This window comes from Gopherus flavomarginatus, chromosome 20 (genome assembly GCF_025201925.1).
Source record: "Gopherus flavomarginatus isolate rGopFla2 chromosome 20, rGopFla2.mat.asm, whole genome shotgun sequence".
Classification (NCBI taxonomy): Eukaryota; Metazoa; Chordata; order Testudines; family Testudinidae; genus Gopherus; species Gopherus flavomarginatus.
This window is the reverse complement of record NC_066636.1, coordinates 20,405,556-20,428,812: the sequence shown is the minus strand read 5'-3', so window position 1 is coordinate 20,428,812 and position 23,257 is coordinate 20,405,556. Positions and strand designations below refer to the sequence as shown.

The window sequence follows — 23,257 nt, the reverse complement described above, 5'->3', positions numbered from 1 at the left end:
TTGATTTTAAACCTCTTTCTTATCTGAGTCTCTATGACGGACTCTTTTGTAGGTGCAGAGTCACACCTGCACGTTCCACCCACTCCAGCAGCTGCCCCAGGATTACACACATTGGTGAATACCTTCTTTGCACTGGTTTCCTCTCTGCTGCCGGCGTTCTTCCCATTCCTTTCTCCCCGCTGCTCTCGTTGGGGACAAATCCCAAAGCCCTTAATCAGGAAAGACTCCCACTGGCTTAGTACCTCAGATCATTAGAGTGAGGAGATCAAAATCGCAGCCGCCGCCCCAGCCTGCTCAAACTCCTGCTTCTCCGCAAGATTTTTTTGCTCTTTTTGTTGTTTGCAGCCAGGGCTGTGCAGAGCCTCATCTCCAGCTGCCCTTCGGTGAAGCAGTCTTATCCAGGCCTGCTGTGCATCAGCCCCCTAAACGCCTCATCCTCCAGGCCACCGCAGGCCCTGCTCCCTCTACAGTTTAGCAAAAGGCTCACCCCAACCCCGGTGCCCTCAGAGCGTTCCCTGTCGTGTCCAGCCCGAGCCATGGGCCATGCAGACTATCCAGGTGTGCTGTGCCCAAAGGAACAAAGAGTGACGCGGTGCAACCACAACATGCTTCCCAGAGTCTAACCTTAACAAACAGCTTAACCCCCCCATCTAAAGACGTTTCTCTCGCCCAGCATTCTCGTCGGCATTTTCCACCAGGCCTGTTGAGTCCGTCTTTGCACAAAGGCCACTCGCTGTCCATTTTCTTCCTCAGTGAAGGGAGCCGGGGTCTTCTCCCTCCCACATACAAACACAGCAGCGCAGACCTTTGAAGTGCACCTCAAGGTCTCCTCCCCCACCACACCCACTCCTGCTGTTTTTCCTCTTCCTGAAACTCTCACAATCATTCTTTTGCACTCAGTTCAGACTGGCGGCAGGTGACCCCTCGTGAACCAGACCACACGCCGGTTAAATGGACACAGGTGGCGGGATGAAGATCTCAACCTGGATTTTGCCCACCCGCCCCAGACACAGACGATCCAAACAGTTTTTGCAGTATAGAGACATGACCTCTCCCCTCGCACCCGGAGACACGTTTCACAATGACACGGGTGACCTGCGTGAGACCGGCTTTCATTTGAGACATTCTCTGGTGAACAAAAAGGTACATGCCAGACTCAGGAGATTCCTGTAATGCACCTGCAGTTCTCTATGCCCATTCCAGGTGGCAGTGAGATGCTCCCGGTCAGACATTGATTTTTTTTCATTAAAACAAACGGGGTATTCTCCTCCCTCCATCCCAAGTAGAGACGGAAACAGAAAACGTGAAACCAGGAGATTTGCCCCAGTCTTTGCAGTCAAATCCTGCACCCTCTGCTCCAGGGCTAGCTCCTTATCTAGGGCCCGATCCTGCCCACATAACTCCACTCCCATGACTAATCCCCTTGCTTTTCACGGCACTCCTCAAAGGAGTCAAGGCTCAGGACTCACACCTGCAACTCTCTATAGGTTAAAAGCGATGTGATAACTGCTCTTTTTTCAAACTCGTCAGTAACACCGGCCCTTTAAACTTCGCTGCAACCACATGAGTCAGTAGGGCACTTTACGTGGTAGGGGGGATGTTAAAACCATACTGCAGCCTTTGTCCAGACTTGCGCACTGCTATAGAAAGCCCCAGGGCCTATGGCGGGCGGGAAGTCTGACTCCATTACAGTGGTTCCTTTGGGCTTTATAATCTATGAATGCAAAGGCCCCACATTTGTGTGACTGAGCTGGTGCCTATTATAAACACATGTTGTCATTATGGCTACTACTGAGCTTTCTCTCCTAATAGGTGAGGCAGGGAGTGGGGGAATACACAAGACACAGCCGTGGAGTACCTTCCTCTGCAAAGTTCTCAGAGCACTACAAAAGGTAACTGTACACAGACCACACCCAGCCTTAGGACCATTACCTACTGCTATAAAGCCGGCATGGTAAATGACAGCAGGTCAGTGGCAGGCAGGTACAGAACCCGGGAATCCTGATTCCTGGCATCCAGCTCTAACCTCACCACGCTCCTTTCGGCATAGCTGTGATGGGCACCGAAGATTGCTGACACCTTCTGAAAAGCTTCCCTGCGACATGTCTGTTGTTTCTGACAACACTCAACCGGGAGATGCAGCGCGGCTACATTTTGTCCTCACTTACACCCATCCCCAAGCATAAATGAGGGCAAAACGTGCCCTTGTGACACCCAGTGTGTGTGTGTGTCAGTGGGAATAATGAGCAGCACGGATATCAGCTTGTTGGCCAGTCTCCATGGAGATGCGTCCAGGGGTCAGTACAGACTGCGCAGGATGTGATAGGCATACAGGCAGAATGGAGTTGATCCTCAGCTGGCGTACACTGGGGGATGACCACTGAAACCATTTCAGCTGTGGCCATTTATACCCACTGAGGTTCTGGGCCCAAAGTCTGAACAAATTGCTCTGCAGATAGGGTGACCAGATGTCCCGATTTTATAGGGACAATCCCGATATTTGGGCCTTTGTCTTATATAGGCACCTATTACCCCCCACCCCGGTCCCGATTTTTCACACTTGCTGTCTGCTCACCCTATCTGCAGAACTTGGGGGCTTTGTCTGCATACACCACCTAGCACAACAGAATCCTGGGCCATGCATGGTGCTCCTGGGTACTCCCATAATACACCTAATAATAGTTCCACAGGGAGCATCCATGCAATCTTTCTATTTAACATAACCAAAAGGCAGAAATGTATTGTCTATGTGGCATGGCCTCCCGTGTGCCTGCCTGAATCTGATGTGCAGGGATAAGAGAATGAACACGATGAAATCTACTCACATTCTTTAATGCCATGCTTCCCGCTCAGCAAGTACAGGGAAAATGGAGAACGCTGGAATCAGCTGTCCTGCGGTACCACGAGGCTGCTCTTCTTCCTAGAAACCAACCAGTGGGGGAAAGAAAGTTTCCACTGAGCAGCTTCTATGTTGGAGAAGTCTCCACCCCTTTGCCTTCGATGGCTTTAATTGTTTGTTTGTTTGTTTGTTTGAAAAGGGAGATGAGCCCTGACACACGTTCATGTGACCCTGATGCGTTCCGGCGGTCAGCGCTTGCCCCCGTGTCAAATTTCTCTCTGAGGGCATCTGCAGAGATGTTGCTGCTATGGGAAGTCTGCAAAACAGCCTAATTAGGAATGGATTCAGGGTGATGCCCGGAGGGACGCTGGGAAGATGGGTTTGTTATTTTGCAGGCCCCTTTGCCTATCTGCCAATTGTTTTTGAACCATACCTCTACATATCTGGGGATAAAGCTTGACTGCTCTGGGTCCTTTTGCCAACACATCGAGAAGACACGAATTAAAATCCAGTCAAGAGTCGTATCTCTCCTCAGCTTACCAGCCACTCGTGTGGTGCTGGTGCTCCAACCTCATGGCTATTTACCCAGGTCCTAAATACCGCACCTGCTGAATGCAGTGCGGCAGCTTGGAGCTCCAGTCATCATTGTGGCAAGCTGGACTCCATGACCAACACTTTCCTAGTGGGACCCAGACAACTCCAGTCTCCAACCTTCCACTCCTGGCTCGTATCGACCCTCCTATGACGAGGTTTGAAGGCAGGGCCCTGGCCGCATGACTGCACAGAACTACCTATCAGAACAGCACATTTCACGTCATCTCAAAGCCGCCTCAAAAATGCTGGCAAAAATCAAAACGCTCCTTTGCTGAATTAGTTGAGCCTCTCAGACGGTACATCAGATGCAACTTTTCTAAGGAACAGTGGCAACAGGTGGTGAATGCCATGCCCAGTCCCGGGCCCTACTCACTGGGTATGCTCTGCCACTGACTTGCTGCAGCTGTGAACAAGTCACTTCCCTTCTCTTTGCCTCATTTTCCTCTCTCTAGTTCTCATGAGCTCCAGTCCAGTGGCCAATCTGCTGGACCACACCAGCTTTGCAATGTAAGTGCAAAGTCTAATCAGCTCTGCTATGCGAAGCCTTTTATCCATAGCTCACATAAGATCTACGAATAGCCAATGTTTTGCCTTTGGAATGGACTCAGCTGTATGCATGAGGAGAGATTAGTAAGACTGGGACCTTCCACCATGGGAAAAGAGATGACTAAGGGGGGGATATGACAAACATCTATAAAATCATGACTGTTGTGGAGAAAGTAAACAAGGAAGTGTTATTTACTCCTTCTCATAACACAAGAACTAGGGGGTCACCAAATGACATGAATAGGCAGCAGGTTTAAAACAAACAAAAGGAAGTATTTCTTCACACAACGCAGGGTCAGTTAGCGGAACTCTTTGCCAGAGGATGTTGTGAAGGCCAAGACTCTAACAGCATTCAAAAAAAGAACTAGATAAGTTCCTGGAGGACAGGTCCATCAATGGCTATTAGCCAGGATGGGCAGGGATGGTGTCCCTAGCCTCTGTTTGCCAGAAGCTGGGAATGAGCGACAGGGGATGGATCACTTGATGATCCCCTGTTCTGTTCATTCCCTCTGGGGCACCTGGCATTGGCCACTGTCAGAAGACAGGACACTGGGCTAAATGGACCTTTGATCTGACCCAGTACGGCCATTCTTATGTCCAAACCATGCTCCCAACTGGAACTCCGCTGTAATGGCTCCAATCCTCCTTGCCCTTGTACGTTACCATGTGAATGCTGCCTCCTCCAACAGAAACATCTGTTGCAAATTAAGAGACACAAGATGACAGGAAAATAGTAGCAGCTTTGCTTTTTAATTGATTAGTTTGCAAACTGCCCTATGTCTTCTTAAACCTGAGGAAGAGCTTGGTGTAAGCATGAAAGCTTCTCTCTTTCACCAAAAGTTGGTCCAATAGAAGATATTACCTCTCCCACCTTGTCTCTCTTTTTAAACTATTTACAACTTAATTGTACCATATTTACATCAAACTGACAACGTGATTGTTAGAGACACTTTGCGGCTGTCTATTGTACATTTTAAGCTTCAAGAAATTTAACAATATTGCTCTAAAATGTCAAAACCTTCATGTTAACCACATAAAGAAGCTGCTAGCGGCTGGGTTTGCTAGTGGCAGAGTGTGTGTTAATAAACACACTAAAAATATCACTGTAAATTTTCACTTAGCATAACCCCCACCCATTTAACTGATTTATGCTCGAGCTACTCTCTCCTTCACCAACATTAGGAAGTGTCAGAGCGACATCTAACTTTATGCAACAATGGCACTTAACGGCTAAATTATTCTTACTGATATGTGATCTTCTACAGGCTCTGTACTCAGCCTGAGATTAGCACCTGCATAATGCATATGGGTCACGGATAGCCACAAAGACACAACTCTACTTACATTTTACCTTGACAATTTGAAACATCTTCATTTCGCAAGCGGTGGCAGAGCTGTGACCCAACTGAAAGTCTGGAGCCCAGTTCCTCTTATAATCCCCTTGCTATCTGGTTAACAAGCCGTCAGTTTTCTCTTGCTATAGCTTATCATACTGCAAAGCAGCTAAAATCCGAGTTACCCGGTGAATGAAATATTTGTGTATGTACGTGCACAGCCGGGTTTTTCTTCACCAGGGCAGGTAGCAGTTCTCAATCTTTTCCATACTGGGGTCCATCCGTTCCATCCCTTTTAGCACGAGGGGAGGGCAGCATGGCCACAACCCCTTGGCATCTGCTCACAAACTCCAGGTTGAGAAGCCCTGAGATAAGGTAAACAGCTGGGGTTCTAGAATACAGAAAGACTACACGTTAAAAGTGAGTCAGTTAAGGAGCAGTTCCGGCTGAAAGGGTGTCTACATAAAAATGGCCTCCAGTTACTCAGATCTCTGCTTCCTGAACGTATGGAGTTCCCATTGCCGATGGAAAAAAAGATCTTCCTTCTGCTAGCTTAGCAGGAGCTAATACAGCTGCAGGAGAGAGAGCTGGAGTCCATTCTGACTCATGTAGCACCAACAAAATGGTCAGCTAAGAACCTCCTACAGCAGTGATTAGGTCAGAAGCTGACCAAATAGCTGGGTTTTCACATCACGACTGGGAGTCTCTGGCACCAGCAATTGGAGGAACTGTCTTGACTTGTGAACTAACAACACTTGATCTACTTTGATCTGTTAAAATGACCACTCTGTTCCATTCAGAGAAATTAGGTTTTGCAAACAGTGGGTCATTAGATATTTGACGGATCATTCTATAAGGTATCTTTGTCAGGATGCACAGATGGTAGAAAGGATTATTTAGTGGCTTAAGTAAAGGGCTGGGAGTCAGGACTCCTGGAATCTAGTTCCAACTTTGCCACTGCCCTACTGGGTACTTTGGGGAAAGTCACATCATCTTTCTGTGCCTCAGTTTACCCATATGAAAAATGGAGATACCAGCTGCTGCCAAAGGTAGTTTCATACCCTCGTGGACTAATTTTTAAAGGTGCTGAGCAGCTGCAGCCCCTGCATATTTCACTACAATTTGTGACTGCTTGGCAACTGTTGAGAATCAAACTATTATATGCTGTACTAAGGCGACAAATGATGAAGGGAGGGGATGAGTTTAATAAGCTACAACAGCTGCTCAGGGTACTGCTTGGCAACTGTTGAGAATCAAGCTATTATATGCTGTACTAAGGCGACAAATGATGAAGGGGGGGGATGAGTTTAATAAGCTACAACAGCTGCTCAGGGTACTTCTGGGGGCCACTAGCCCTTGATCCCCCAAGGTTCAATTTTCCATCGGGGTGCCCTTTTCCAGGTACCAGTCCCCTTCTCCCAAAGGGATCTTTTCCAGCAGTCCGCCCCCAGGGTCTTCCAACACCGTGGCCTGCAAGGGCCCTCAGCTTCTTCAAGGAGGGATCCTTCCACTTGCTACTCAGTCTGGAATTCAGCTGCTTGGGGGGTGCAGCCCTTGTTGGTTGTGCCTCAATTTCCCCACCACAGGGCAAAGGCTCAGCCCTCTTAAACCCTGTTCCTGGTAACTCACTAGCCCCACTAGAGTTTTCTACATCCTCTGCTGGACAGATTCAATTGGACTGTGCTGTGACCTTCTAGGCTTGAGAGCCCTGAGAACAGCCTGTGCTGTGTTCAGACACACAATAAACCCTTCTCTTTTATGCTGGCTGAGACCCACTGCGGAGTGGCCCTGAACACAATGGAAGTATAACCTCATGGATTGATAGCAAGCTTGCTATGTTGGACAGCAGACGACAGAGCTCTGTGCCACTCAGGAAACTTAGGGCTTGGCTACACTTGAGAGTTACAGTGCTGGTGGCGGCTTTACAGCGCTGTAACTTACTCCCCGTCCACACTGGCAAGGCACATACAGCGCTGGATCTCCCTGGTTACAGTGCTGGTTGTACTCCACATGGACGAGAGGAATAAAGAGAACAGCGCTGGCGCCAGGGCCGGCGCTTCCATTTAGGCGACCGCCAGGATTTGGAGGGGCGGCATTTTGCTGCTCTCGGCAGCGGGGGGTCCTTCTGCGCTCCGGGTCTTCGGCGACAATTCTGTAGCAGGTCCTTCACTCACTCCGGGACCCGCCCCTGAAGTGCCCCGAAGACCAGGAGCGCGGAAGGACCCTCCCACCGCAGAATTGCCGCTGCTGACCAGGAGCGCGGAAGGATCCCCGCCTAGGGCACCAAAAGCCCTGGCGCCGCTCCTGGCTGGCGCTGCAGCGCCAGTGTAAACAGTGATTAATCTTACTACGCTGTAACTGTCCTCTGGAACCTTCCCATAATGCTTTTAACTAAAGAACGCTGTTTTGTTATGATGCCTCTCTTTGTTTTGTTGTGAACTCGGGAGGGGCTCCAGGAGCTGCTTATCTAAAACACAAACACAGCAATTGTTTGCTGGAGCAGAGGCAGGCAGGGAATGTCCACAGCTAGTGTTTGCTTGAGGAGAGAAACAGGGGGCGGGAGTCCGTCAGAGCAGCTGCTTATCTGGTCTGAAGGCTATTTGCAATTAAGAGTGAGTGAGAGAGGGGTGGGGAAAGTGGTCGGAACTTGCAAGGCAGGGAGCTGACACAGTGTGGGCTCCAAAAATCCACACTCACTCTCTCCTCCACGCTCCGTCACACTCTATTCCACCCCCCCTTTTGAAAAGCACGTTGCAGCCACTTAAACGCTGGGATAGCTGCCCACAATGCACCACTGCCAACAGCGCTGCAAATGCTGCAAAGGTGGCCACACTGCAGCGCTGGTAGCTGTCAGTGTGGCCACACTGCAGCGCTTTCCCTACACAGCTGTATGAAGACAGCTGTAACTCCCAGCGCTGTACAGCTGCAAGTGTAGCCAAACCCTTAAAGAGACACTGGGCTGGATTCTCATTTAACCTTAAGGCCCCTTTACAGGGCTCCGGCTGCGTATAAACACCGTAAAGGAGGCCATTCACACCCACTTTAAGGGCCCTGTGCAACAGTGCCTGGGTGGTGTGAAGGGCAATGAGAATCAGGTTCAGCAAATTACTCTTGATTCATTCATTAAATGATGATAGCCAGAGAGCAAGTTCTCAAACCCTCTGACTTGAAGAAGTGGTCTCTCTCTTAGCAGGCTCTGGCCACAGGGATTTTGGTGGGGTTGTAGTTGGCACACGAGGTCTTGCACACACAAACTCCCGTCTCAAGGACTGAACCAGCTTCATCCAAGAGAGCTGGCAAGGTTGGAGACGTATCAAGTACTGTGTTTGTGAAACATACAGGCTTGCTGGGCTGGTCCCTGGTTAAAGACTGCTAGCACACCCCTACCATGACTATCTCAGATGCTTACCTGGCCCATTTCCCATCTGAGCACCTCACACTCTAACATAAAAAGGACAGGAGTACTTGTGGCACCTTAGAGACTAACAAATTCATTTCAGCATAAGCTTTCGTAGGCTACAGCTCACTTCTTCAGACACATCATTGCATGCATGCATCACGCATGCATCTGAAGAAGTGAGCTGTAGCCCACGAAAGCTTATACTGAAATGAATTTATTAGTTTCTAAGGTGCCACAAGTACTCCTGTTCTTTTTGTGGATTCAGAGTAGCAGCTGTGTTAGTCTGTAACACTAACATATTTCTCCTCACCCCACTCAAGGAGGCAGGGCAGGGCTGTCAGCCCCCTTGTATTGCTGTAAAAGCAGTAAAGAGTCCTGGGGCACCTTATAGACTAACAGACGTATTGGAGCATGAGCTTTCGTGGATGAATACTTACTTCGTCAGATGCAAGTGGGTATTCACCCACGAACGCTCATGCTCCAATACGTCTGTTAGTCTATAAGGTGCCCCAGGACTCTTTGCGCTTTTACAGATCCAGACTAACACGGCTCCCCCTCTGATACTTGTATTGCTGGGGACCTGGGGCACAGGGAGGCTAAGTGACTTGCCCAAGGTCACATAGGACGTCTGGGTCAGAGCAGAGAACTGAACCTAGCTCCCCAGAGTCCTGGGCTAGTGCTCTACCCACTGCACTATCCACCTTTCTGATCGAAGCCAGGCACTTTGCGTCTACAGAATTACAGGACAAATCAAAGTAAACCATCAGACACTGCTAAGTCAGAAACATTAACTGATGGTGCTGATATTTTAAGCTGCTGTTCCAGGAGGGGGCAGAGGGGTGTCTTTAAAATGTTCTATTTAAAGACAATTTTGTCCCTCTCTTTCATTGCTAACCATGGTTGCATGTGAATGAGATCTTTGTTCCTTGTTAGTTGTATGTTACTGCTGCTTCAGGCCTTGACCAAAGACAAAATTCTCTGTTGGAAGCACGGTAACCCACTCTGCAATATGTGACTGGATACCACCAGCAGAGGACTGGGCCTTCAGGCGAGGAACAAAGCAGCCGAGAGCTTGGCTTCACATTAATACTACCAGCAACCAATACAAAGCAGAAGGAGGGAATTATACAGAAAATACCATGAATTCTCCCGCCGTGGAAGCTTTTGCGAGGTAGTGATGAGGCATCAGTGGGATTTTAATGTCTGGGGGTTGGAAAGAACGGGCCAACTTCTCAGCTGATGCAAGTCAGCGTAACTCCACTGGGGAACCACCACCCATTTACACAGGTGGAAACCCAGCTCAGAATCCTCACGCTGTCACGAAGATTTGGGTTCAATTCCTGGCTCTGCCAGTGACTTGTCTACCCTTGGGTGGGTCACTTCACCTCTCTGTGCCTCTGTTTCTCAGCTGTAAAAAGGGAGATATTAGACATGCTCCAAAGAGGGGTTGTGAGTCCTAATGCAGCAATAGACAAAGTGCTCTGGGATGCTTGTAAGGCAGGGTGGGTGGATGCAGATGAGTCCTGAAGGCATGGAAAAAGAGCACTGATCCCTAACGGCATCCATGCATACAGCCCGCAACAGTTTAGAACGCAAGCAAGATCATTCTCATTACCCTACATACATAATTACAAGGGATCACCGAAGAACGCAGTGGCTTTAGATATAAATGCAATCATTGGTGATAAAGATCTCTCTGCAGCAAGATCAGCCATCAGTCTGGAGGGCAGTGTTGATGATCTGACTTTGCACAGAGAAACAGAACTTGATAAACTCCTGTAAAGTGGTCAGATCAGCACATATGTTTATTACGAAAACAATCTCAATACAGATTTCCATTCAAAGTTAGCACTGCACCATTTGTTTTCTCCTCCTCTCCAGTTTATTAAAGTACACCAAAAAAGCCATTAAAAAACAGCAGGGTGAGCATTTGGCTAGCTGAGTGAACAGGAGTGCAGGCACAAGAGGGTAGGTCTGTGTTATTCCTACTTTACAGATGGGGAAACCGAGGCACAGAGACATGAAGGTCCACAGTCATTCAGGGCAGAAGAAAAAAAAAACAGAACCGGGGTCCTCAGTCCTGTCCCTGCGCCGAGATCACACCTCATCTCACAGTCTCTACCCATTGCTGCAAATTGGTGTGGATCATGTCAGTTTCACCTACCCGCTTTCACAGGTCACCATGCTCCATGCCTGAACGTCCCTACGTGCTTTATAAACAATGGAAAAATAGAGCCAGACTGAAACAGATAGGAAAGGTAAGAGGAGAGACTGAATATTGCTGTTTACCTTCGTTTTCCTACCATCAAACCTAACCTAATGTTGCTGCTGGGGCAGCAAGAAAATCCACGGTTTGCAGGGGTGTCAGAACTGGGGACTGCATCAACAGGAAGAGCTGGGAACACTGCAGCCTGCACTCTGCCAGCGCACACAAAGACATGCCATGTCATGTCATCACCGTTAAGTGCTGCTACTCTGCGAGCTTCCCCGGCACCCTTCAAAGTTACCTGGCATGCTAATAAACTGGGGCTCAGCAATCCACCTCAGGAGTCTCTAGCCACAAACTCCAGGTGCTTGTTACTCACAGTACTTCAAGGGTTATATTTAAAACGGGACTTCCACGTGCCAGATGGACAGCCGTGGAGACCAAAGTAAACTCTGTATCCATAGACCAAGTAGTACACGGGCAGCAGCTACAAAGGCCTCCTCCCCTACTTGCTACCTCCTGGCTTTACAGGTGGGGAAACTGAGGCACGGAACACCTGTAGGGACAAGAGGGGAGCTCAGTCTCCACGGTTCATCCAATCTCTGGCTAAGGCTGTGAATTAGCATCAGTTCTGGTGGCGGACCGCGAACACTTGTCCTATCATAGTATCGAGCCTCCGCCCCTGAAATTCATTGCATACCAGCCACTGGATGGTAGCAACCTTGGGCCCCTAACATCCTGGGCTGGCCTCGAACCGGTAACAAAGGCGAAGGCTCCACATCCCTCTACCAACCAGCCAGTCCTCCCAGTTAAGGTTTAAGTTTGAGCCAAGGGTGAACGATGGTGAGGATAGAGAGGATGGAGGAGGTAAGGCCACACAGCCCCACAAAGCCTGGGTTGGTCTTGTACAGCCCCAGCTTGTCCAGCGGGATGAAGATATCGCAGGCGTTTTTCACCACGTCCACAAGCAGAGGAGGGTTGCTCCTCAGCACGTGCACAAGAAGGTGGAGCTGGACTTTCAGCCTCAGCACCAGCTGCTGGAGACTGCTGTCTGCTCGGAGCGCGTGCCTGGTCTCGCTGCCCTTTGGACGCTTCCCGCACATCTCACGCTCCATCAGGAGCCGGATCTCGTAGGCATCCCGGCTTAGGTTCAGGATCAGAGCAAAGAAGTAATATCTGAAAGAAAGAAGGGGGAAGGAGAGAGGGTTTATCAGCTAATATTTACTGTCTACTAAGGGATGAAACTCCCACGGACTCCAACAAGAGTTATGAGTCAGCAATGTGCCCTCATTGCCAAGAAGGCTAACGGCATATTGGGCTGTATTAGTAGGGGCATTGTCAGCAGATTGAAGGAAGTGATTATTCCCCTCTATTCGACACTGGTGAGGCCACACTTGCAGTATTGCACCCAGTTTTGGTCCCCCGGCTACAGAAGGGATGTGGACAAATTGGAGATAGTCCAGCGGACGGCAAAAAAAAACGATCAGGGGGCTGGGGCACATGACTTACAAGGAGAGATTGAGGGAACTGGGCTTATTTAGTCTGCAGAAGAGAAGAGTGAGGGGGGATTTGATAGCAGCCTTCAACTACCTGAAGGGGGGTTCCAGAGAGGATGGAGATCGGCTGATCTCAGTGGCGGCAGATGACAGAACAAGGAGCAATGGTCTCAAGCTGCAGTGGGGGAGGTTTAGGTTGGCTATTAGGAAACACTATTTCACTAGGGGGAGGATAAAGCACTGGAATGGGTTCCCTAGGGAGGTGGTGGCATCTCCTTCCTCAGAGGTTTTTAAGGTCAGGCTTGACAAAGCCCTGGCCAGGATGATTTCATTGGGGTTGGTCCTGCTTTGAGCAGGGGGTTGGACTAGATACCTCTTGAGGTCCCTTCCAACCCTGATCTTCTATGATTGTAAGCACAGGGTGCTCCTCTAAGGCTACATTACTGCAGCTGGGGTGTGGTTCTATTCCCAGTGCTGCCACAACCTTGCTGTGTGCTGGTGAGGGGAGGGGAAAGGTGAGCTGCTCTGTGTCTCAGCTTCCTCGTGTATAAAAGCACAGAAAATGAGACTCACCCACTTCTGTGCAGCCCTGAGATCTGCAGACGCAATCTGCTGTGTTAAATATTATCATTGCTGCTAATAAAGAGCCCTGGCCACTTTTTCTTGCAAGCGTAAGGATGCTAACTCCATTGCCTTATGCAAATTCAAAAGTAGGTCTTTATATTCTGCCTTCTAGCACTTCAAGGAATTTCTATGGCTATGCTTCAATGAGCTGCGGCACAGAGCTGCTGCGGGCTGTTGAACCATGCCCCCGGTCCACCCCAGAGGTGGTTGCAGTTCCACACTGGCCAAAGTGATTCCTGTACGCAAGGTTAGAAAGGTGCTTTGGGATGGAAAGCGATAGGGACCAGGGAAAAGGCAGTTTTATTTCTGTTGCAGCACAGCTATCATTCGCAAGGATTTGTTGGAAACTCCCCCCACCCCACTCACCAGGCAGGATCATCCCTTACCAGGAAAAGTAAACAGCACTAGCCCAGCCTCACCTGAAGGACCGCTGGCTCCACTTTTCCTGGTCCATGTGAGGGAGGAGGCCCGACTTCCCCGCCCACAGGATGTTGTCGCAGGCGAAGTACATCGCTCGGTTCAGGTTGCTGACGGTGACGCAGAAGCGCAAGACCACATCCGACAGGTGGATGGCTCGCTTTGCCGACTCCAGGGCATCCGCCGAGTTCCCCAGCCGGAACACTGGAACATCAAGCGGGTCGAATGAAGAGTCGGCCAGACACTCCCTGCTGTTATGTCACTACTAAGCATGTCACTGATGCCAAATGGGACAGGGATCTGGGATAACTGACATCCCTCCAGCCTTCCACGCCAAACTGCAGGGCCACAGACCACCCCCATCCAGCACCGTGACACAAAACTACAAACAAAGGTAATTAGCGAGGTAAGAAGAACTCGGTTTTTCTTGTTCAGAGACCCTGGAAGCCTCCCATTACATCCCCTTGAGAAGATGATTTCACTTACGCTTGCGCCCCAGACTCATGTGAGCCTCCAGCTGTTTGATCCTGGTGAGGAAATCAGCGCTCACTCCATTCTTCTGCAGCGTGTAGCCAAGCAGAGTGCAGGCATACTGAGCGGCTCTGAAAGAGACAACCGAGTATAGGAACTGCACCTAGCGAGACAGGATCTGCCTTAATGGATCAGTCCAGCAAGCCCAGCCTCCTGCCTCCACCAGTGGAAGATGAAACACCCTCTTCCTCCAACCCTGGTTGGCTATCTATGGAGTACTGCCCAGGGCAGGGAAGAGAGAGATTTCTTCCTGACCCCTGCAACTATCATCATACTGAAGTATGAAATTCAATTACCAATATTACTGGTCAGGAAATTCCTGCAGCATGGAGTTCCATAAGTTGGCCACAGGCCGCTTTAGAAAGTGGTCCCTTCAATGGCATGTAAAGCTTACCATTTCTACCCTACATCCAGTGACTAACCAACGAGGAGAATAGCTCGCCTCCCAGCCCTACAAAACCCAACACACACAAGTCCAACTAGCTTAATTCATCTAAAACTTGTTAGACCCAGAAGAGTTTACGTTAAAAATAAAAGCATAAAGGATCTCATGGCTAACTAAGTCTGCCTGGGACCTTCCCACTCCCTGCCATGCAGAATGTACATGCTCTGAATATTTAATGCTTTCCCATTGCAGCTGCACATCTTTGGATAGCATTTACAGGGCTTTTCAAATGACCCAACATGGGCCAGTTTCTGGACCCAGCTGACGGGACTGGTTTCGGTTCTGCTAAGAAGATAGTTCCTGGAGCGAAGCAGAACTCTCTCTAGACTCAATAGCTTCCAACTTATTTTCTTTCCTAGAGGAGAGGGGTAAATTCCCTCCCCTCTCCCCTTCCCTGGCTTTCAATTTTGAGGTCAAATTTTTCAAGTTTGGGAGCCTCAGTTAGGCACCTAAATAAGACCCTGATTCGGCAAGGTACTTAACGCATGGGAGTTGTTCCAGTGAAGCCGGTGTTTAAGTGTCTCACTGTATCACGTCCTAAGTGGGCTGATTTTCAGTGCAGTTAAGCACCTGCAATGCAATGATTTCCATAGGACATGTGGGTTTTCAACACCTCTGGAAAGCAGGCCACTTATTTAGGGGGCTAACTAGGGGATAGAAAGGCCTAATTTAGGAATACAGGCCTAGGACTGAAAGAGACTCCTGGGTCCTTGCATCCAGTGCGTGCTATCACAGCCAACCCCCTCATCCCATCCCGTTCAGAAACTGATCAAGCTCCATTTTCAAACTGCTTAGAGGTTGTCTGCCCCCACAACTCCTACTGAGAGGCTGCTCCAGAACTTTACTCTTCTGCTGGTGAGAAATCTCATTCCCAGCCTATATTCCTGGCCAGTTCATCCCTGTTCATTCTTGCGCCGACACTGTCCTTTAGCTTAGATAGCTCTTTTTCCTCCCTGGGCTGCATTTAGAGAGCACAACCATATCCCCCCCTCAGCCTCGGTTTTGTTAAGCTAAAAAAGCCAAGCTCTTTTAGTCTCCCCTTGTAAGACTGGTTTTCCATTCCCCTGATCATTCTAATAGCCCATGAAGGGCCCAAATTACCACTTAATTCTGTGGTTGGGAAGCAGTTAATTATTTTTAGTCATATCGCAGTGGAACCTCGGGATCCAAATCAGGGCCCCATTATGCTAGCTCCTATATTATTATTTATTTGTATTACCTTTACATTAGCAAGCGAAACATTTCGCATGAGCATTTGCTAAACATTTCATGGGTACTGTCATGCCTCTGGATGTCCTTCCCCTACTCTTCTGGGAAGGGCACACAAATCAGAACACAAATCATATGCTTAACTTTCAGTATGCGGAAAAAATAGGAGATTCTTAGCAAACTTCAGCGCATGTGACTTCTTAATAAACAGCCTCGTTTCACCATCCGGCTTGGTATGAAATTGCAGATCTGACACTTTCATCTCTGCGTAAAGCCAACATATTTTTAACCTAGATAATAAATGTCAATGAAGTAGGACTGGGGAAAGTTGTGCCATCATGAGATCGTTTTTATGCCTATGGAAGATCTGTCCTGGAGCTTAGATACCACAGTGTGAACTGCCCTCACAACACCTAACAGACACAAAATGGTTTTTGAATAACAAAAATTAGAAATAGGTTCTGAGACGCATTTGATCAAACACTGCACATGGGAATGATGCAAAGACACACTGAAGACGCTGATAAAATCTCAGCGGACTTCTACAGATTGTCTCCTTGTAAAACTTTTGGCTGGAAAATGTTACCTCCCCTAGCCTAGCTTTAAAACATTACTGCCTGATCCTGAACTGCTCTTCCGAACGAATTCAGTCCTCTCAGAATGTGTCACATCGATATCCATGATTTGATCTGCTGTTAATCCCCAGAAAAAGCTCAGGTTGTCCCTTCTCCCACCAACGAGCCTCAATTCCACCCTGGGCAGCAATGTCTAATCTCCATAATCAATTCAGTTCCCAGCCTCTCTGCTGAGAAGGGGGTCCATTAGTGCCAGTTGTGGTCATGAGTTGTCACTCCTAAAATGAACCTAGGAAGATCCCAGACCCAGCCATGTTCAGCAGGAAGGAATGCAGCTGCAACAGGTTTGAGGGAACAAACCTAAATAGGGTTCAGGAGAGAAAATGAGAGGATCCCCTCCCCTGCATCTTCTGACAATGAGGTTTCTCCTGTTCAAATCATGTGATTCCAAGGGGCTGCTTAAGGAAGAGGAACCAGATGAGGCTGGAGCTGGAGGGGGTGAGGAGGGAGGCAGAGCAATTGGAAACACTTCAAGCAGATAAACATCACCTGAATACAAGCAAGCAAAGCCAGGAACAATATGTAACATGCCTGCTGATCATGCTTGCGTTAGACAGGGAAAAATGTGTACGTTCATGGAGAATTCAAGGGAGGAGGACAAAACATTATGGAAGCAACTCAATATTAGATCAAAGTGAAATGAGAGTGTCTCACAAATAATGGCCTCATTGTGAGTACAGGAACAAGGTTTGATATGAAAAGGAGACTGAGCGCCCCAACTCCCAGGGACTTTAATGCTGCAGGTCTCAGGATCTGGCCCAAACCTGCAAAGGCCAAGGACCCACGTGGGTCATGGAAACAGGACATCACTTTGTGGAAAAGCAGGATCGAGGCATGCTTGCAGAGGGAGGAGTGACAAGGTTGCCAACTCTCATGAATGTTTTGCCAGCCTTATGGTTTTTGCTATATTCCTTCAAGTTCCAGCTCCAGGAGTCTTGGGATTACGGGAGAATCTCAGCTTAAAATTTAAAATAAAAAGGAAGTTTCTAGCTTTAAAGGCTCAGAAAACCAGATAGCAAATAAAAAGAACCAATTTTTCCCCCTTAAAACTCATGATTTCTATGACAAGTTCATAATTTTGCAGGGACCAGGCTCGTCATTTTTCAACACTGGAGTTAGCAATACTGGAGACACTTCGCACTTTGACTGTGAGAACACCTGCCGTAGATTATTAAAACAATACAACAAAAGTTGCTTCATGCTAGATTTCTTCACTAACCCCATTCTCCCATCACACTCACTTTGTCTGCTTTTTCCACCAGCTGCATCTTATCACAACCCTTGACTGTGCTCTCTGCTGCAGAGACTGTCTTTACTCATTTGTATAGCACACCTCACAATGGAACCCTGGTCTTAGATTGGGCATTTAAGTGCTGTGTGACACAAATAAGAAGTTTATTGGACAGTGAAACTAGTTTAACCTGTTCCACTGGGTTCCTTGTGATCAGGCTCATTGCTCCTGTGTGGAGCACCCTACTTTGCAGCGTAGCTCAAACTGTCCAAGTTAGGAGCTGACACTCTATATACCACTGAGACCTGGTGTGGTTTAGTGGATAAAGTCCTGGGCTGGAAGCCAAAAGACCTGGGTTTTATTCCCAACTTTTCCACTGACCCCGGGGCAAGTCACTTCCCCTCTCCTGCTCGTTTCTCCTCCCACTCTGTGTCTTGTCTGCATGCACAACGCCTGGCACTACGGAGTCTGGATCTTGGTTGGGGCGAGTAGGTGCTACTCTAAAAGAAATAAAATATTAATACCACAACCACTGGAAAGTTAAGAATCCCAGCTCTCCAGAAGAAAACCCAATGGTCTCTAGACCCAATAGCTCATCATACCTTTAAATTTGTCTCTGTCTCCTGGGTCTAGCAATGATTTTTTAGCCCAGCTCTGGGACTGAACAAAGCAAATCAGGAATTATTTTGGGGACGTTCTAAGGCCTGTGTTATACAGGAGGTCAGACAAAATGATCACAATGGTCCCTTCTGGCCTTGGAAACTACGAAATCCTGAAATCGATGAAATCAGAAATTTTAGGTCCTTGAACATCTGCTTCATGCAGGAGTAACCTGCTTCTGGAAGGTATCTGCATCACAACCATGTGGCACTGAAAACTCTGATGTCAGATCCTGTGCAAGCCAGAAGCTGCCAACTAACTTCATAGCAAAGCAAAAACAAGTGTTTCAATGCCTTGGACTTAAGGGTTTATTAGTCATTTGTTCAGAGGGGATTATCAAAGTGTCTTCTTCATGGTTTTCATCCCCACCCAGCATTCAAAACAAATAATCTTTCTGAGATACTAGTTTGCACGAGCTAATTCTCCTCCTTTAAGAGCACCTTTCTACCCACCAATCCCAAAGCACTTTACAGTAAAGCATTACAACATCCTGATGGGTATTATCCCTATTTTACACAAGGGGAAACTGAGGCACGATACAGTTAAGAAACTGCAAGAAATCACTGATGTCAGGAATAGAACCCAGGAGTCCTGGCACCCAGTCCTCAGTTCTAACTACTAGCCAACATTCCCTCATGGAACTGTGAACAGAAATCAGGTGGCCTAATTCCCCATTCTATACTCCTTTTATTAGACCACACACACACACTTTTCCCCAAAACACCCTACATAGCTTTTTCCTAATCTAGAGGCTTTTCTGCCACATAAACTGGTGTCCATCAAACTGATTCTGTTTGATTTAGACATGGAGGTTAGGCTTGTTTTTCCTCTTTGGTGGCCCAAGAAGTTTTCCATTGTTTATCAGGAGACTAAACTAGTCACAGAATTGGTGCTATTAATAATGTAAGAAGAGAATCTGTTTAAAACTACATAATTATCTTGACAGCAGTTCCCCTACAGGGGTCTGATCCAGCACACACTGCTTTTTCTAGTGACTAACGGGAAACTTTGCTGAGTATTTGTCAAGCTGTAATAAATAATATTTATTATTTGCAATTCAGTAGCACCTAGGAGCTACAGCCATGGACATGGATCCCATGCTGCTAGGAGCGTACAAAACAGAACAAAAAAAAAAAAAAAAAAAAAAAAAGACAGTCTCTGCCCCAAATGCACCATAAAGCTTCACCCTCCTTCGATTTGCCACAGAATACAAGTCAAAACAAGCTACCAAGAAAAAGAATAAACTTTTAAACATTTCTCATCTCTGGCTGGCTGAAAAAGCCCACATATCTCAAAACTTGCCTGCCCCATTGGGGAAAAAAATGCTTCTTATTAATTACCAGAATTTAAATCTAACCCCACAATGATTATGGAAACTTTTCTTAAAAAAATGAAAGCCCAAGTTGTCCAGAACATCGGGAAAAGCACGACTGGTGAACAGATTTCACAAGCACAGAAATCCTCTAAGCATTCAACCTCTCTCTAGGCTGGGACAAGAGTTTACAAGGGGATATGTAAGACCAATGCCGCTTCCAGGCAGGAAAACATAGCTTCCTGCTGTTTACTTACAGGGCTTGCTATTCCCTGGCCTTCTCTATATACTGCTTAACCAGTTCATTACAAGGTAATAGAAGAACATGACATTACGGAAAAATAGGATTATTTGGCCTGTATAGGAGGGGAAATCTAACAGAGGTGCATTATATAACATAACTATTGCCCAGCAAAGGTATTTTGCAGGATTACAAGACCAAAGAGACACTGAAAACTTTAAAGCAACACATTTAAAATAGACAAACAGAAATATACATGGCATAAAAAAAGATCAGCCAATGGAACTTGATACTGTAGGGAAGTGTTTCTCAGTCGGGAGAGAGGCAAAAGACAATCAGGGAGATGGCGAGGCACTGAAAAAGTGTCATTACAGTCTAAAGCAAAGCAAATCTCATTTCCCCACTAACCTCCCCTTCACAGGCAAATATTCTCAGCCTCTCAAAACACACATAAATCAATTACACAGACTTAACACTATACATTTTTTACACTTATTTTTATTGTCAATATAAGGGGATTTCAAATAAGGGGTTGCCAGCCTGAACAGGTTTAGCAACACTCCTGTAGGTTTGGTTGTTTTGTTGCCTTCCCCCCCCGCCCCCGACAAATAGCTCAAGTTTCTTTTTTTAAATATTAGGTACCAATCTCAAAGATTTGTTGCTATAGTAAAATTTCATCTATTGAGTCTCATTCTTCAGGGCACAAGCTGGGAGTCAAGAAGGAAAGTCTTTCCCACAAGCCCAGAGAATAATTTGGCACATGACCATTCCCTGGGACATTAACCATAAGATGCCATGGGCATTGGGAAAACCAGACTTAGGCCTGGTCAACACACAGATTGTTGTACCAGTATAATTGTTGGTTAAGAGTGTGGTTTTTAAACAGGAAGTTATATCGGGACAATCCCCAGAGAGGATGCAGTTACACTTTTTTAAAGGTGCCTTATGCTAGTATAACTTATTTCTAGCTTATTTCCCTTCCCATAAGCTATATTGGTGTAACTGTGCCCACACTACAGTGGTTGTATATGTTTACCATACTAGAACAGTTAAAGTGGTAACAACTTTTTGTGCAGACAAGTCCTTAGACAGGACTATTGGCCTGGCCAAATTCCCAAGACACCCGTTGATCATCATACAGGCAAGTTTGCCTCTGTCCCGCACAAACCTCAACCCTGAAAATATTTCTGGGCTTCTTAGTCACCCTGCAAAATCCATGAAAATCACAAGGGTTGGAGAAAGAAGGCAGAAGCCAATCGTTCTGGTGAGCCAACAAAAACAGCAAGTGATTAGGATTCCGCAGGGACTGATGACTTCTCTACGCTAGAAAGGGTTTGCTGGCTAACCTTCCTACTGGAAACATAACTTACACTGGCAAAGAAGATCATTTGCTAGTATAGTTTATACTAGTTTCCTGAATGAAACAAGCTGCACTGACAAAGGGAACGTCTATGCAGCTTGCAACAGGGAGCTTTCCAGCCCAGATCAACAGACTCACGTGTGAGAAGTTCACACCAGCACTCTGAAAATAGCTGTGCTGACAGGATGGAGCATGGGCTCTGAAGCCCACCCTCACCCCTAGGCTTCAGAGCCTGAGATGCAACTACAAAGCATGGTCTACACAGTGTTTCAGAGTCCTAGCACCACCACCCCACAACCTCACGTCTGTTGATCGTGGCTGGGAGGCTCGCTGCTGCAGGCTGCGTAGGCATACCCAAAAGGACTTTTTTGCCACTGTAACTAAATCTACACAGAGTCTTTTGCTGGCATAGTTAGGTGGGTTCAGGGTGCGATTTCCCCCCACACACTCCTGATACAGGTATGGCAGCAACACCTTTAACTGCAGACCAGGCCTAATGCTAGTGGCACATTTGCTGCAACAGGTAACTGTTTGGACACTGATGTCACAATGGAATTTCATAGACCCTGGCAATTGAATTTAGGTACCATTCCCGGGATGATCCAACAAAGCCAGCAACTCTGGGCACAGATTCATCCTGAGGTCACCTCAATCCCTTCCCTCTGGCGCAGGGGCCAACCTGCTACTCACCGGCAAACCTTGGCTTGTTAGGCCCCAGATTTCCCCCACATATTTTGCTGGGCTGATACGCACCTGAAAACCCGCTCCTTGGCTTGGCTCTGGGCACTGAACTGCACCCAGAAATCCATGGTGCTGGTGCCACTCCTCCAGGCACAGCCGGGCAAAAGGTCTTCGTGCCTTCCTAGGTGAGCTGATTACAGGGTCCTCCCCCTCCTCCTCGGCTCCTTCCGGAGCACCCCGCCTGGCGCCCCTCCGCCTGGGGCCTCCCGGTGCAGCTCCGCCCTGGGGGGGGGGGGGGGGCGGGGGGGCGGGGAAGAGGCTCCGCCTGGGGCCTCCCGGTGCAGCTCCGCCCTGGGGCCCCTCCACCTGGCGCCTCCCGGTGCAGCTCTGCCGGGGGCAGCGGGACCTCCGCCTGGGGCCTCCCGGTGCAGCTCCGCCCTGGGGGGGGGGGGGGGGCGGGGAAGAGGCTCCGCCTGGGGCCCCTCCACCTGGCGCCTCCCCGTGCAGCTCTGCCGGGGGCAGCGGGGGCTCCGCCTTGGGTCTCCTGGAGCAGCTCCGCCTGGGGCCTCCCGGTGCAGCTCCGCCTGGGCCGGGGGAAAGGCTCCGCCTGGGGTCTCCAGGTCTCCCGCCTGGGGCCCCTCCACCTGGCGCCTCCCGGTGCAGCTCCGCCGGGGGCGGGGGGGGCGCCTGGGGGCCCCCTACCCTCGGCCTTCTAGTACAGGAGTCTAAACCGGGGGAGGACGGAGGAGGACGGGTCGCTCCGTTCCTGAGGGGAGGGGGCGTTGAAGTCCCCTCCGGTCACAGGCGAGACGGACACAACCACTTCCGGGAATGAAACGGTGGCGCCCAGGGGTCAAACTTGGGGAAACCACTCAACGCGATATGGCTGCTAGAGCCCCCTAGAGGCCAGCAGAGGAAGGGCAGCAGCTGTTCTTCTTGTAGCTCCCGGCCCGCACCCCTTCTCTGCCTGCTCCCCGCCTGTTACAGAGAGGATTCTCAAGCAGGCCCACACCTGGGCGCGGACCAGAGCCTCCCTTCCCCTAGCTCATATCTCCCAGTCCCCCAAATCAGTGCCCCCTACTCCAGCAGTCCACCCAATCCTGCACCTCTTCTTCCCTCAATGACCTCCCAGCACCCCCAATCCCCTCATAACTCAGCACCCTGCCTCCCCTTGCACCCCTCAATGGCCAGGGACTCATCCGTGTAACGTCTGCAAGACAGCACACCTGTGTCCCCTTTGCTTCTTCCCCAGAGGAAATGATAACACCCTTACAGTTAAATGTAAATAATTTACTCCCCAAACTGGGAGGAGTGGTAGATAAGCTGGAGGGTAGGGATAGGATACAGAGGGACCTAGACAAATTAGAGGACTGGGCCAAAAGAAACCTGATGAGGTTCAACAAGGACAAGTGCAGGGTCCTGCACTTTGGTTGGAAGAATCCCAGGCACTGCTACAGACTAGGGACCGAGTGGCTAGGCAGCAGTTCTGCAGAAAA

The 23,257-nt window shown here is 48.6% G+C and overlaps 2 protein-coding genes across 8 annotated transcripts in view; both read right to left on the bottom strand.

The window, feature by feature from the left end:
• Window positions 1–6,530, bottom strand: part of LOC127038305 (perilipin-2-like) — a 55,042-nt gene extending 48,512 nt beyond the window's left edge. For all 7 annotated transcript variants that reach the window (XR_007770617.1, XM_050930881.1, XM_050930882.1 and 4 more), the window contains exons 1-2: window positions 5,324–6,530; window positions 2,826–2,920 (exon numbers count right to left, since the gene is read on the bottom strand). Coding sequence is in view for 6 of the 7 variants with exons in the window: in XM_050930881.1 (XP_050786838.1) it covers window positions 2,826–2,840 (15 nt within the window). In the remaining variant the exon portion in view is untranslated. The remainder of the gene's footprint in view (window positions 1–2,825; window positions 2,921–5,323) is intronic.
• Window positions 6,531–10,500: 3,970 nt separating this feature from the next.
• On the bottom strand, window positions 10,501–22,064 carry PEX11B (peroxisomal biogenesis factor 11 beta). The gene is made up of 4 exons (XM_050930886.1): window positions 21,834–22,064; window positions 13,943–14,058; window positions 13,459–13,660; window positions 10,501–12,095 (listed from the first exon to the last, which is right to left on the bottom strand). The coding sequence occupies exons 1-4, from the start codon at window positions 21,887–21,889 to the stop codon at window positions 11,729–11,731; spliced, it is 741 nt and encodes a 246-aa protein (XP_050786843.1). The 5' UTR covers window positions 21,890–22,064; the 3' UTR covers window positions 10,501–11,728.
• Window positions 22,065–23,257: the final 1,193 nt, after the last annotated feature.

Bases quoted from the DNA above. Each gene is read 5' to 3' on its own strand.
- PEX11B (XM_050930886.1), bottom strand. From the start codon at position 21,889: ATGGATTTCTGGGTGCAGTTCAGTGCCCAGAGCCAAGCCAAGGAGCGG. The intron at 14,059-21,833 runs GTGCGTATCAGC...TGTCTCTTTCAG, and splicing joins GCCAAGGAGCGGGTTTTCAG to AGCCGCTCAGTATGCCTGCA. The intron at 12,096-13,458 runs GTGAGGCTGGGC...TCTTTCTTTCAG, and splicing joins TGGAGCCAGCGGTCCTTCAG to ATATTACTTCTTTGCTCTGA.